This window comes from Micropterus dolomieu, linkage group LG06 (assembly GCF_021292245.1).
Source record: "Micropterus dolomieu isolate WLL.071019.BEF.003 ecotype Adirondacks linkage group LG06, ASM2129224v1, whole genome shotgun sequence".
In the NCBI taxonomy this organism is placed as follows: domain Eukaryota; kingdom Metazoa; phylum Chordata; class Actinopteri; order Centrarchiformes; family Centrarchidae; genus Micropterus; species Micropterus dolomieu.
The window spans coordinates 15,158,496-15,171,613 of record NC_060155.1 but is presented as its reverse complement, the minus strand read 5'-3'; the positions used below and the strand labels follow the sequence as shown (position 1 = coordinate 15,171,613).

Here is a 13,118-nt window from a genome sequence, read left to right as displayed (position 1 = left end):
AATGACTTCTTTTCAGACAGATGAGCAGACAATAAGCTCCACCTGTCAGCTCCCAGTTGATTATCTCTGCAGGGCTGCCACACAATTGACTCCTAACGATGAGAGGCGGAGTTCTTAGCATACTCATGTATTAAGCCTGCGTCTGAGGCATAGGTTCTGTGTAGCATTTTTGGCCAGTGTGTAGTTACTAATACCATAATGGAGCCTGTTCAGTGTCTGTTTGGTGTGGTGGTTCTGCTTGTTGGTTTGGCTTGTGAAGTTACTGCCCTGCCTCACTGGACGCTACCTCCGATGAAACCTCCTCTTCCTTCGCAGCAACTGTCAAACTTTCCTCCACCTGCAGTTCCCTCTGATAAGTGCCAGGTGGAGGAGGATGAGAAAATCCAGTGTGGGACCCAAGATATCACCGCTGAGCAGTGTGAAAACATAAACTGCTGCTTTGTAGGGCGGCACTGCTACTATGGGAAAGCAGGTATCTATGGTCTCATGTGTAGTCTCTAGTGCCTCTAATCCAAATGCTACATGGTGGTGCAAAATATCAACTACTGCAACAGAATTTCATACATTTTCTTCTCACCCAGTGACTGTGCAGTGTACCAGGGATGGCCAGTTTGTGGTGGTCGTGGCTCGAGATGCCACGGTGCCCCACATAGATGTGGGTTCAGTCAGCCTGCTAGAAACGAACGACAACTCCTGTGCTGCTGCTGATGCCACCTCTGCTTTTACAATCTTTCAGTTCCCTGTCACGGCATGTGGCACTACAATCAAGGTGGTTGATGCAGTATTTGCCTTAGCCATGTGACAACTTTAAGTCTTTGCCTAAATAACTCATTCTAGAAAATGCCCTGCACAGGCTTCCCCAAGATGACTTCAAATTGTTTGATTACCAATGGTCCAAATCCCTAAAATCCAACTTTCAATTACTTAAACCTGGAAAAATAAGCAAACTCTCATTTAAGAAGCTTAAAACAGAATATTTGCTGTGTTCTTGCATCATAAACAACAAATCCTCTTCAATTTTGTTTCAGTGGTATAACACACTCTTTCCACCTGTAGGAGGAAGAGGATTATGTGGTATATGAGAACCACATGTCTTCCTCATATGAAGTGGGAATTGGACCCAGAGGTTCAATCACAAGAGACAGCCATTTTGAGTAAGTCTGTCTAAAATCAATCTCCTTACTGCTTTTGTGACCCACTGAGTTTTCCTGAGCTGTAAAGTCCTCTGCTCTCTCCAAACAGGCTATTGTTCCAGTGTCGGTATTCTGGCAGAGCTGTGGAGGCTCTCATCATGGAGGTGAAGGATGTTCCTCCTCCTATGCTGGTCGCCGCTGCAGGACCCCTCAGGGTGGAGCTGAAACTGGGCAACGGACAGTGTCACACAAAGGGATGTGTGGCGGGTGAGTGGTACAGGAGCCTTAAACAATGCCAGCTGGTGCAGAATCACTGCTGTATACTAAAACTACACTATATTGATTGCAGAAAAGGCAGCGTATAACTCCTTCTACACTCCAGAAGACTACCCAATCACCAAAGTGCTGAGGGAACCCATCTACGTTGAGGTGAAAGCCCTGGATAGGTCTGACCCAAAAATCATCCTGAACCTGGAGCACTGCTGGGCCACATCCACCCCTAATCCTTACAGCCTGCCACAGTGGGACCTTCTGGTTGATGGGTATATAAAAACACATTCAGTGATGGACTTAACTACTTGCTTGTGTAAAAATTGTGTTTAAACACGAGCTCTTGTTGATTCAGGTGTTCCTACAATGATGACCGCTACTTAACCACTGTTGTGCCAGTGGACGGCTCCTCAGGGCTTCGTTATCCAACGCACTACAAGCGTTTCATCATTAAAATGTTCACGTTTGTGGATCAAAACACCTTTACTACTCAGAAAGATGCGGTACATTATTCACTACTGGTATATTAAGTGACGATCCTAACTGTAGTTTCAATGACCAAATAAGCAAGTTGGAAACTTTATATTTCCAGATTTTCATCCATTGTGCTACGGCAGTGTGTTATACCAGCAGCACAAACTCTTGTGAACAGCCATGTCGCCGGCAACGTGAGTAGCTCCTTAAATGTAACTGAACTGGTTGCAAGTTTTTTTTTTAAATTTAATCTAAAATTCCAATAAATGGCAAAATGCCCATGACATAATTGGTGTTTAGTTTATAAACTTCATTAAGCCATGGCAGACTGCCAAATCAGCTGTTGGGAATCTTTATCTGCAGATATGCTGAAATGGTATTAAGAGGCAAAGTTGGATTTGTGCGTCATAACGTTTCCACAGCCAAATGGGAAGCCAATCCTCACATTAGAGGACCTTGAACCAAAGAATTTTTGCTTGACAAATGGATACACTTGTCAGATTTAAAAACTTGTATTCAAGGTGACAGATTTCTGTTTTCACCATTCTCTTGCAGGAAGAGCTGCAGTGAGGAAAGTTTCCTCAAGTCAGAGGGCTCTAGTCTCGAGCAAAGAGGTGATCCTGACTGAGCAGAGGCTTACATTTGCTTCCAGTGCCAACTTAAAGAGATGACTATACACTGGCAGCCATATCTGGCTATGACTTTTAATAAAAGCCCCTGCTTACACTCTTGTCTTAATTGCTGTTTGAAGGTCACTTGCTACACTTTTTTTGCTGAAGTAGAGGCCGTGTAGTCGGGCAAGTAATTCAACCCAACTCTACCTGATTTGTGCTGAGAAAGAGGCTGCATTACAACTACATATCTCGCTGCAAGTCTATACTTATCTGGTGTGACTATAGTACAGCAGTAAGACATACTCGGTATGACCTGTGAAAATGAGTTTTCCTGTAACTGAGAAGTTGTACTAGAGAAACGTTAACTAGTAACCCCAGTTTCCCAGTACTGGTTTGGCATGAACATAATCCTTCTACCTTCCTTCACAAATGCTGATCTCTTCATAGCATGCCACATGAAGATGAGAATCACTGTTCCTTTCTTCTCCCCCTTATACTTTAATTTTTTATAACAATTCCTCTAGGTTTCTCTGTATGCTAAAACTTGCAAAATCTCTCCTCTGCTGCGCACCACCTCCCTTTTGTGTCCCACTCCAACTCCTCCACCCCCTTCCCTCATTGAGATGGGCATCACGCTTCCTCCAGACTCTCTCTTTCTGCTCCATGAACAGGAGGTGCAGAGGGAAAGCAGAGCAGCTGTATAGGTTTGGTCTGATTGGAGAGCAAAGAGCCTTGCTGTCAGGATGCTCATCTCCCTCCAACCTGCTGGGAAGCATTTGAGCAAGATGCAGCTTATACTTCATTCAGAGAGATGAGGCACTGCCTCATAAGCCACAAGGCAAAATCCCAGTGGATTCAGCCAATAGGTGCAAGATGCCAAACACTAACAGCCGCTGTGTGGACATGCATAAACATGTCAGTGTAGTGAAATGTAAACATGCTTTGCCACTGGTTTAAAATGCTATCAAAGCAAACTGGATACAGAGGAGATGCAGTCAATTGCATTTTAAATATTGGGGAAATTAAGCACATAAGTCAGTGGGGGGGGGGGATACAATTCATGCAATACCGGGCTCTTTACAGCCATTATATTTTATAAAACTCAATGTCCGAAAACAGATGTCTATTTGAATATACAGTATGTTCTGTGTTGTAGCGTGAAGTGAGCTTCAACTTACATTTCATTGTAGAATGGCAAAATGTACCTTGAACCTTTAATAAGACTCCAGATCTTGGCTACTTTTATTCTTACTTAAATACAATAGGAGAATTAAAACAAATTCAACATTGTGAAATTCTAATCATGGCAATGTTTGCTTTCGAACCTTATCTGTATTTCTTCCGAGCTATTAATGCATTGGATTCTGTTGGGTCTTTGAGCAGCAATGAAACGCATAGTATTCCAGCTTTGTGAGGCTTTTAACAACCGTCAGTGGTCAGCATCATTTCTGGAACTTGGTAAGGCATTCAAATGTGGAACAATGTAATTTTGTAATTAATGTCTAGTAATTATATTTTTTTTAAAGAGAATTTTTGGCATTTTGCCTTGGAAAGCGACCTTTTGAGGTACAAACAGGAAATGAGGGGAAAGACATCATGCAACAAAGGTCCCCAGCGAGAATCAGGGACATTGTGTTTATATGATAAGCGTCTTCACCATTAGGCCACCAGGACGCTAGAGGTGTAAAAACGATCACTTTGCTGATTTGAATCATTTTGTTCAGCTCAAACATTCGTAGTAATTGACTATAGTTAGTCTACAGTTAGCCGCACCATTGTTCAAATGCACTTCAGTACATCAGTATCATTCATGCAACCTTTATCACATGATTGTTTATGTGGCTTTTACAGCCTTTCATTAAGCTTTTAAAAAACAACAAATGGTCAACTGTGCACTCAGTCACCACACTGCCAAAAGCTACTGATTTGGTGTTAACGTGATTCAATGCAGTCAGTTCACTTTCAAGATTTGGTGTTAAAGATTTGTTTGTGAATGTACTGAAACCCTCTGCAAGACCCCCTGTAATCTTAATTTTAAAAATAGAACGGCCAAATTAGATACCAAAATGCTAAAAAGGAATCTGAAGACCCCCAAATGGCGACCATTCAGAAAGCAGTTCCACTTCTTCTTCATCAAGAGAATCATTATAGCTGTGTTAGTATTTCCTAAATTAAATGACCCACATCTGTCAACTTCTAAAGGTCTGGAAGATCAATGAAGCAATGCATAAAAGTGACTGACACTATTCTGGTTTTCCTGGTTGGATAACTGGTCAACATTTTATCACGACACTGGGAAATTAAAAACTATTCATAGCTACACTGAATTTCAACTTTCTTACTGAATCTTGTGGGTTGGCAAACACATTTTTGAGACACCCACACAAAAGCCCACCACTAGCACCAGACAAACGTCCACTAGGAGCATAAACGAGGCCTGTTAGCGTTTTTTTCTTTGGCCTGTGTGAAAGCAATCACTAGCCACCTGGAGCACGGCCCCCTGGGAGAGCAGCAGGTGGGAACTTGTGGGTTAAATGAGCTGTTATCTGTAACCAGTTTACCTCCCATGTGACCAACTTCTGTATCTACATTAGTCAGTTTACCTCCCACATTACAACCCTCTACACCAGTTCAACTCCTGCCTCCCACAGGTTGCTAGTGACTGTTTTTTCTTAGACCGGGATGCCTACAGAGGGTAGTGTTCCAGTGTGGTGCTAAATTGTTTTTACAAGGGAATAAATTGTGTTAACCACAAATAAATGGGTTTCCAAAACGGAAAGATAATGCAACACATTTATCTAACTAATTCAAATGGACAATCATAGGCTGAAAATGTGAATAAAAAGGAGAGGAAGCCTGAGTGGAGTTGAGGGACGAGCAAGCAACAGCTATCATTGCTGACTGTGATAGGGTGAATCACCTGGTCAATCAATCAATCTTTCCTCACATCATAATATCTCCGTATCTGAAGAATAATTATCATAGTTGCCACTTAGATAATTAAATAACACTTCTGCATCTGGTGAAAAACTACCGCCTGAGACTCTTTTACACTTTGCTCAGTCCAGATGTTATGGCAATAAGAGGCAATGACCAAATAGACAGAAACAATATTTCACAAAACATTCACCCCACAACACAAGTACATTTAAAACAGTAAGGATGTGTATTTAGAGGATTACCTTCAGCTCAAAAGTGTCTCCAGAAAATCTACTGTATCATATAGATATCATGATATTAAATACCATAATACAAGACTGTATCCATATTGCCCACTAGAGCTAGACCAGAAAGCACTAGAAAGCACTGACAACTTGATTTTGCAACCGTAAAATATCCCGCTCAGTATGTATCGCATGGATCCATAACAAGATAGTTTGTTCATGTTATGTGCTTACAGAATATTTAAAGTACTATCGACTGATACATCGTTGCAAAATATCGGTATCAATATCTGCCTCAAAAATCCTGTATCAGGCTGGTTATCTTTCCCACCACTTCTACGTACTAACAAGGGACCAACACCTCATTGCCAGCTATACAGCAATTACATTCAACACATGTCCACCAACTTTCTACTGCCTAAGACCCCCACTTTACTGCTACATCACTCAGTTTGCCACCTTTCTAAGTCAGACCATGTGCAAGAGTTGCACAACAGATGAGACAAATGGTTCTTTATTATTCAGCAATTCCTAAAGTCCTGCAGGATAATTTATTCATTGTGAGGAGACGGCAAGGACAAATATTTGACACTCTTAACGATGAAGGCTTGGACGTCTAAAACTTTCATCTTTGCTGCTTTTAGTTAATACATATTCATAAGATGATTTTAATCTCTTCTGTTTTGCTGTGTGTGGCAGTGAAAGGGACTCATCACTGCGGAGAGAGAAAGATGGATGTTTTAGACCCTTAAACGCTAACATACTGTTGCAGCGCTGTGATTAGTTAAACGCACACTGAGTGTGTATTGATGAGAGCAGGGGACTAACAGGAGGACTAAAGCACTCAGGCTAATCTGAGCCCTGAACCCTCCAGGGACAAGAAAATTGAATTAGAGGAGGAAGTGACAAATTTGACTCATCCCGCTGTCTACATTTGCATTAATATAGGTAGCGGAGGCTGCTTTTGGAATTGTTACCTATGAGTCAGAACTTGCACACACACACAGACAGTGAGATAAACATGTAAAACCTTGACGCTGTTGAGCAGACCTGTGCACACGTGTGAAACAAAGACAAGTGAAAATACACTAACACACACACACACTGATCATGTAAGTAAAAAGCAACAGAAATGATGGGGCAGGGTTGCGTGTGTGGGGGGGCGGGGGGGGGGGGGGGGGGGGGGGGGGGGGGGGGGCGATGTCAGAGAGACTGACAGCTCAAGCTTCTTGTCACAAAAAGGCTTGAGGGGGGAACTGCTTGTCTTGCGTACATCATGACACTCACACACAGAGATAAGACCAGTATTAGCAGGAGTCAGAACAGGAAAATAAAAGATGCTGAAAGGTCTGTCTATGGTTTTGTGAACGTAATGCACACAGCTTGTAAAGAACGGGCAAAATGGTTTCTACTTTTTAAGTACTCTAATTTCATCGAACAAAGCACAATCTTGAGGTACTACAGTATTTCCATTTTATGCTCAGTGATATTTCTATACTTCTATACTCCACTACATTTCAATATATAGTGCTTTTATCTACAGTGCTTCACCCATCACACACACACACACACAAACACACACACACACACACACACACACACTCACACACCAATGGCAGCACCATCCATTAGAAGCAATTAGGGTCAACAGCATCTTGCTCAAGGATACTTCACCAAATGGCAGAATTTTCTGATTTTCCTTGTCCTATGTATCTTTGGGTTTTTTGGACTTGCTGATTGGACGAAACAAAGTAGCTCTGGGAATTTGTGATGAGCATTTGTGACAATTTTTTTGCCATTTTGTGGACTAGATTTTATTTAAAATGTAATCAAATATGATGCAATAAACTACCCAACAGTATATAAAGTAGTTATAATGATCTCCACATCAACTAACTACAGCATTAAATTACTGCTTACATGTTAAGGCATCTAAAATTCTAATAGTCAGTAATAATAGGACAATAATGTAATATATAACACTAAAAAGGGACATTCTGCATAAGGAATACTTCTACTTAAATAAATTATCTCGATACTTTTTCCACTGCTGTTTATTTCACACAATACTACTTATTTATTCATACACTAATTTGTTATGACAAATTATTAGGCCCTACATCCTCTATGGGGATTTATAGCAGAGTGTACAAGTATATTATTTTATTTTCTAATTGGCAGCTGTGTCAAGCTCTTCGGTTGGTGAATGCACCTTTTATAGAAAAGTGAGCGTGGTCTATTTTAACAGTCAAATGAAATGAGAAAGATCTTTTCCGTCTGCATTGGCCTGTTCGGTGGCATGCAGGTAACAGCACTATTTGGAAGTGACAGGATCCGAACTGGCCTCAAGCCAGCCTCTGTGTGAGAGAATGGACAGAATGCTGACTATGAGGAACCAGACCCCCCCGAAGAGACAGTGCTATATGTGTGTGTGTGTGTGTGTGTGTGTGTGTGTGTGTGTGTGTGTGTGTGTGCGCGCACAATAGCAACTGAGGGAGAGAAAGATGCTGAGACACACAGAGATTTGTATGATAGTCAGATTCTATTCAAATATCTTGCGTTTTCTTCGTAAAGCTCAAGGAAACTTCTTGTATTAGCTGCCCCAAACAGCAACGAGATGCTGGGAAACAGAATCTCATTTCAAAACCCCAGAAATCCTTAAATGCGATGGATGCAAACAGCATGCTCATATTTACCAACCCAACTGGTCTGTGACACTTTACACCTAACACAAAACAAAAGAGAAGAGAGAGGCAACAGATCTCACAGTCCGGTTTTCTGCAGACAGAGTGCTTTCTCACAGAGACAATCTGTGTCCCAGTGCTGCACAGTGCAAACTACAGTACATGCAATTGTTTCCATCCTACATACTAAAAATGTATACCCTAGTATTCAGTGTGTAGAAGTAGGTACAAATAAATATTATTATAATAATATAATTTAAAATGTTTTAGTGGTTGACAATTCTTTGTCTCTGTGAGGGAATATAAAACTGTTTTCTTCTCCTGCACCACTATATGCATATTTTTACATACATATTTGTTGCAGTAGCATTTCTTTAAAAATGTATCAACCACGGAGGTATGGCAAGAGAAAAAAAGAGAGTGAGAATTGGATCTTTTCAGTGGTGTGGTGTGTGTGTCAGTGCATGCATACATTGAGAAAGACCGGCAGCTTGCGTACTGTGTATATATCGTTTCCGCGGTGCTGCAGTGCCCTGTGGCAGGGGGACAGGGTGTGGTGAGGGGAGGTGTGGGGTAGCAGCTTTTCTTCTTCAGGTGGATCATGACTTTGATCCCTGCAGTAGCCAAATCGTCAAGCCTCCTGCTGCTGGAAGGACACGAACATGCAGTTTCTAACATCTGCTCCGACAGAGGCTTCCCACCCACTCATTTAAGCACATACTGTATGTGTGGGCAGGTACATGTGCGTAGGTCCAGTACATACCCACCCACCTACACACACACACGCGCGCACAAAAACTAAATGCACAAGGCCTATGGAGCAAACTTGCCCACGCTTCTGAAAAGAGAAAACACATGCAAACACACAAACCCTATGACACATCCAGACCTCCCACACCCCCGAATAAAGCCTTTGAAAAAGCTTCAGATGGAAGGCTGCAACACTTGGACACCGAGTCAACACCACAACGTCTGTCTCCGTCTCTTTCCTGTTCAGTCCCCGACCTGCCTCTTCTCCACTCTACCTGCTCCATTCCTCCATCCCACGAGACGCCGGGGAGGCAGATAACCAGTGCCTGCCGTCCCAGCATGCACCACACCTGACAGCAGTTGTGGGAGCCAGTGACCCATGCACCAGACCCTGGTTGCTTTCCAACTGTCAGTCACTGCTCAAAGGATCTCTCATGCATCTCCATACAGGACCCAGGAAACAGCAGCTGCTGCCTAAAATAAAGAGTTTCCACACGTTGCTTTATTTATGAAATTCCTGATAGTTATAAATAGCTTGTTTACGCTCTGCTTTACTATTCCCTTTGGATAATGAGTTCAGAGAGGTGAGTGGGGATTGTGAAATGTTTTCTAAGGAATCTGTTTGGTGCAGTGGCTGAATATACAGCATCAGTGCTGCTGTTCACGATCTATGAATGGATGTCATTTACAAATCGATTCATTGTTTTCTTTGGGGTTCATTTCGCACAGATGGAAATGTAATCATGTCCATTTGCAATGTGATTATATCAGTTATTCAGTCGTTAGCTCATTTATATGATACGTTTATCATACCCATCACATTTTATCTTAATGGATTGTCACAGCAAAGCTCATTGTGCGCAAACAGGAGCTATAAATTAAAGGGTTCTTTTTGTTCCATTGTCTTGGTAAACACTCCAGTCAATCGGTTGCTGATTCTATAAAAAACATTATTGCCAGAAATGTATAGATACTTGAGGGAAAATGCTATTTTTAAAGTATATCTGTGAGTGGGGAGATAACATTTCTGTGTTGCTTCCTCCTGGAGAAGTTATCAGACTGATCTGTATTTTTCTCTATCTTCTGCGCATGTCATCTGCTCAGTCCTGCTATATGGCACCAGTGGTTCTCTGCTGCCAAAACTCAAGCAACCACATGACTGAAAATCCTCTGAATCTTTGCTGATGGCAAACAATAAAACAGAGAGGGTCCTTTTGTTAACATTTTAGACTGCAGCTACAGGCATGAGCATTTTTGAGTTAAGTTTGGTGTTAATATCTATCTCTACATGTCATCCAGGTTTCTAAGAAGGAAAACACAGATGCTTTGTTTCACTGGAGGGGTGGCGCTTGATGAATTGTGCTGCCACTTTGTACTTAGAGAGTATCAGGACACAAGCTGCACAATCGCTTGCATGTGCAGAAAAACACATACACACACACACAGACATGCATCTATTTTTGGGTAAAGAACTGGTATGCAGGGACTGAATTATAAAGCCATTGATCTGAGCACTATATGGTCAGAGGAGAGGGAGGGGGCAGACAGCACGTTCCACTCCTCCACGACTCCAACTGCCATTTTACATTACTATTGATCTTTACACTGAGACACAGAGCACGGCATCGATCTTTACACCAACAAGAGCAGAAAAACACATCTGTACCACTTGGGCCCTACATAGCCGCAGGAAGACGGACTGACTGACAGAGCATGCACATGTGAAAATAAAATATTGCACGGACACAAAGAGAGAAAAGGAAGACAAAAGATGAGTTCAGACAAACAGACACACAAATTGGGGTGGAAGGACACTTTAATCTGCTGGTTTGACTGCCTGCCTCTGTCTCTCTGTCTGTCTGTCCCTTTATCTGAATATAGATACTCCTGTGTGAAGTGCTCCGGGGTTTCACTGTCAGTCCTGCAACAACGTGAGTGAGGAAAACTGGTGCATGAGGCAATTAATATTCAGAAACACTCCACTTTTGGTTCATAAGTAGAAGGGGCCGCTCTAGCAAACAGCTCAGGGGAAGATGACAGAGGAATAGATGACGGGGCACGAGGAGGGACAAGATCTGCAGGAGAAATAGAAGAGATAAGGCCCGGGACGTGAGCAAAATACATTAGAGCTCAGTAAGCAGAGGGAGGCTCTAATCTTAGTTTTCAAGGATATTAACATCTTAATAATGACCCATCCGGCCATACATAAAGTGATCAGAGATAGCCATACATGCATTTCTTCAAGCAGAACAAATTAATCTGACATGGTTTGGTGAAATCTAAATTGATAAGAATTAATTATGACAGTGGGGCAGACACAGGTTGAGAGTGATGCAACACCTGTGGATCAAGGTGAATGAATGGAGGGCAGGGAGGGGATACTGAATAACATGCTATAGCAGCAACTAGAGGGGAAGCAGACAAAAATACTATAAAATCAGCCAATAAAGACTATTTTATGTGGATCTTTTTTGTAAAGGAATATTCAATAAAAGGCAGCACATAGTTTCCTCCTGTTTAGCCACATACAGGACACAACCGGCAGCTGTGTCTCCGTCCTGCACCGGCACCCACGAAACCCCTACATGACGGAAAACATAATCTATGACCTCATCTGAAACTCACCAAAGTTTGCTGATACTGAAGCGTCCGGTTTTCGGCCTTGTCCTTCACCATTGTCGCAATATCCTCATTAAGACGCCCGACCCCAGACAGGAGTGCAAGATCGCCCGTTGATTAATCGGCGGAGGCGGAGGACTCGTCGCCGCTGCACGCCATCACATGTGTAGTGTGTAACAGGTTTCTTATCACGAGACCCCCTGCACGATGCAAAGCGCGCGCGTGTGTGTGTGTGTGCGTGTGTATGTGTGTGCGTGCGTGCATGTGCCAGATGAGAGCTGGCTTTCGTCTCGCAGCAGCGCTGGTGCGGTTTGACTGCAAAACACCGCCTCCCTCCTCCACTCTCACTGTGCTGCTGTCTCTCTCTGGAGTTAGGCCTGTACTAGACTTGATGATGGTTTGTGTGTGTGTGTGTGTGTGTGTGTGTGTGTGTGTGTGTGCGCGCGCGCGCGCACTCTTGCGTGGAATTTCTAAAAGACTCAACTGTCCTTTGCTCCCGATTTGAGTCATCACTGGATTGATCAATTATTTTGAGTAATTCACAAGGGCGAGGTTTGTGGTAGGCGGATATATGGCTCTGTCAATGTCATAAAGAAATATTTACAATTGCACTGCAATAGTAAGTGGATAAAGGACGGTGTGTGAGCACCCGATAGTGACTTTATAGCAGCCATGTTTAAATCTTGCCGTTAGTAGGCTACATCATTCATAGAGGACGTTTAATGTTGAGTGGATTTAGGCTATACTAAATATGCCCTGCTCATATTATCATTTTACCTCATCGCTGTACCTCACCGTCATGCAGCCAAACAGGATGAGTTGTTTGAAGTGAATCGGCTCCAGTGTTTTGTACAATCAGTTTATAATTTCAGGATTCGATTTCAGATAATCTTTCTAAATCCCATTACATTGTTATTTATTATTTATTATAGTTCCTAGTATGGGTCAGGCTCCAAAAACTAGATATTATATTTCCCCTCATGCAACTCTGCATGTAAAACCACACAGTCTCTGCCTGTTTATGTATATGTCCATCAACCTCCTCGCCTCGTTTTCTTAGACTTTGGAAAGCTCCTTGTAGAGCAACGGAAGACATACAACCGTTTTCGCAGGCTACTCCCAAAGATGAATAAACTGAACATCATGTGCAAGAATTGGTGGATTGGCCCTTTAAAATTCTTGACGTTCTCATGTTGACGCAATCTGAACTGGAAAAACAGCAACTCTCCAAACAGGCTTTTGCTCTTTTTGAAGAATGGAAGCAATAAGTACTCAGTGCTTTCATGGGGACAATATAAGTGATTATTGGTTGATGGATCGGATAACATGAAGAACAACAAGTGAAGACAATATAAGGGCTGCAATTTACTTACATTGTTTTTCTGTCATTCTTTCTGTGCTTTTATCCTT

At 42.3% G+C, this 13,118-nt stretch overlaps 1 protein-coding gene and 1 long non-coding RNA gene across 2 annotated transcripts; one reads left to right on the top strand and one right to left on the bottom strand.

Annotated features, from left to right (window-relative positions):
- Window positions 1-169: 169 nt before the first annotated feature.
- LOC123972193 (zona pellucida sperm-binding protein 4-like) lies at window positions 170-2,603 on the top strand. Its single transcript, XM_046051495.1, has 8 exons — window positions 170-472; window positions 582-769; window positions 1,057-1,154; window positions 1,243-1,400; window positions 1,483-1,675; window positions 1,759-1,906; window positions 1,996-2,071; window positions 2,433-2,603. The coding sequence occupies exons 1-8, from the start codon at window positions 199-201 to the stop codon at window positions 2,546-2,548; spliced, it is 1,251 nt and encodes a 416-aa protein (XP_045907451.1). The 5' UTR covers window positions 170-198; the 3' UTR covers window positions 2,549-2,603.
- An 8,284-nt stretch (window positions 2,604-10,887) lies between these two features.
- Window positions 10,888-12,026, bottom strand: LOC123973154. Its single transcript, XR_006825546.1, has 2 exons — window positions 11,715-12,026; window positions 10,888-11,164 (listed from the first exon to the last, which is right to left on the bottom strand). It is a non-coding gene; the product is annotated as an uncharacterized LOC123973154 (long non-coding RNA).
- Window positions 12,027-13,118: the final 1,092 nt, after the last annotated feature.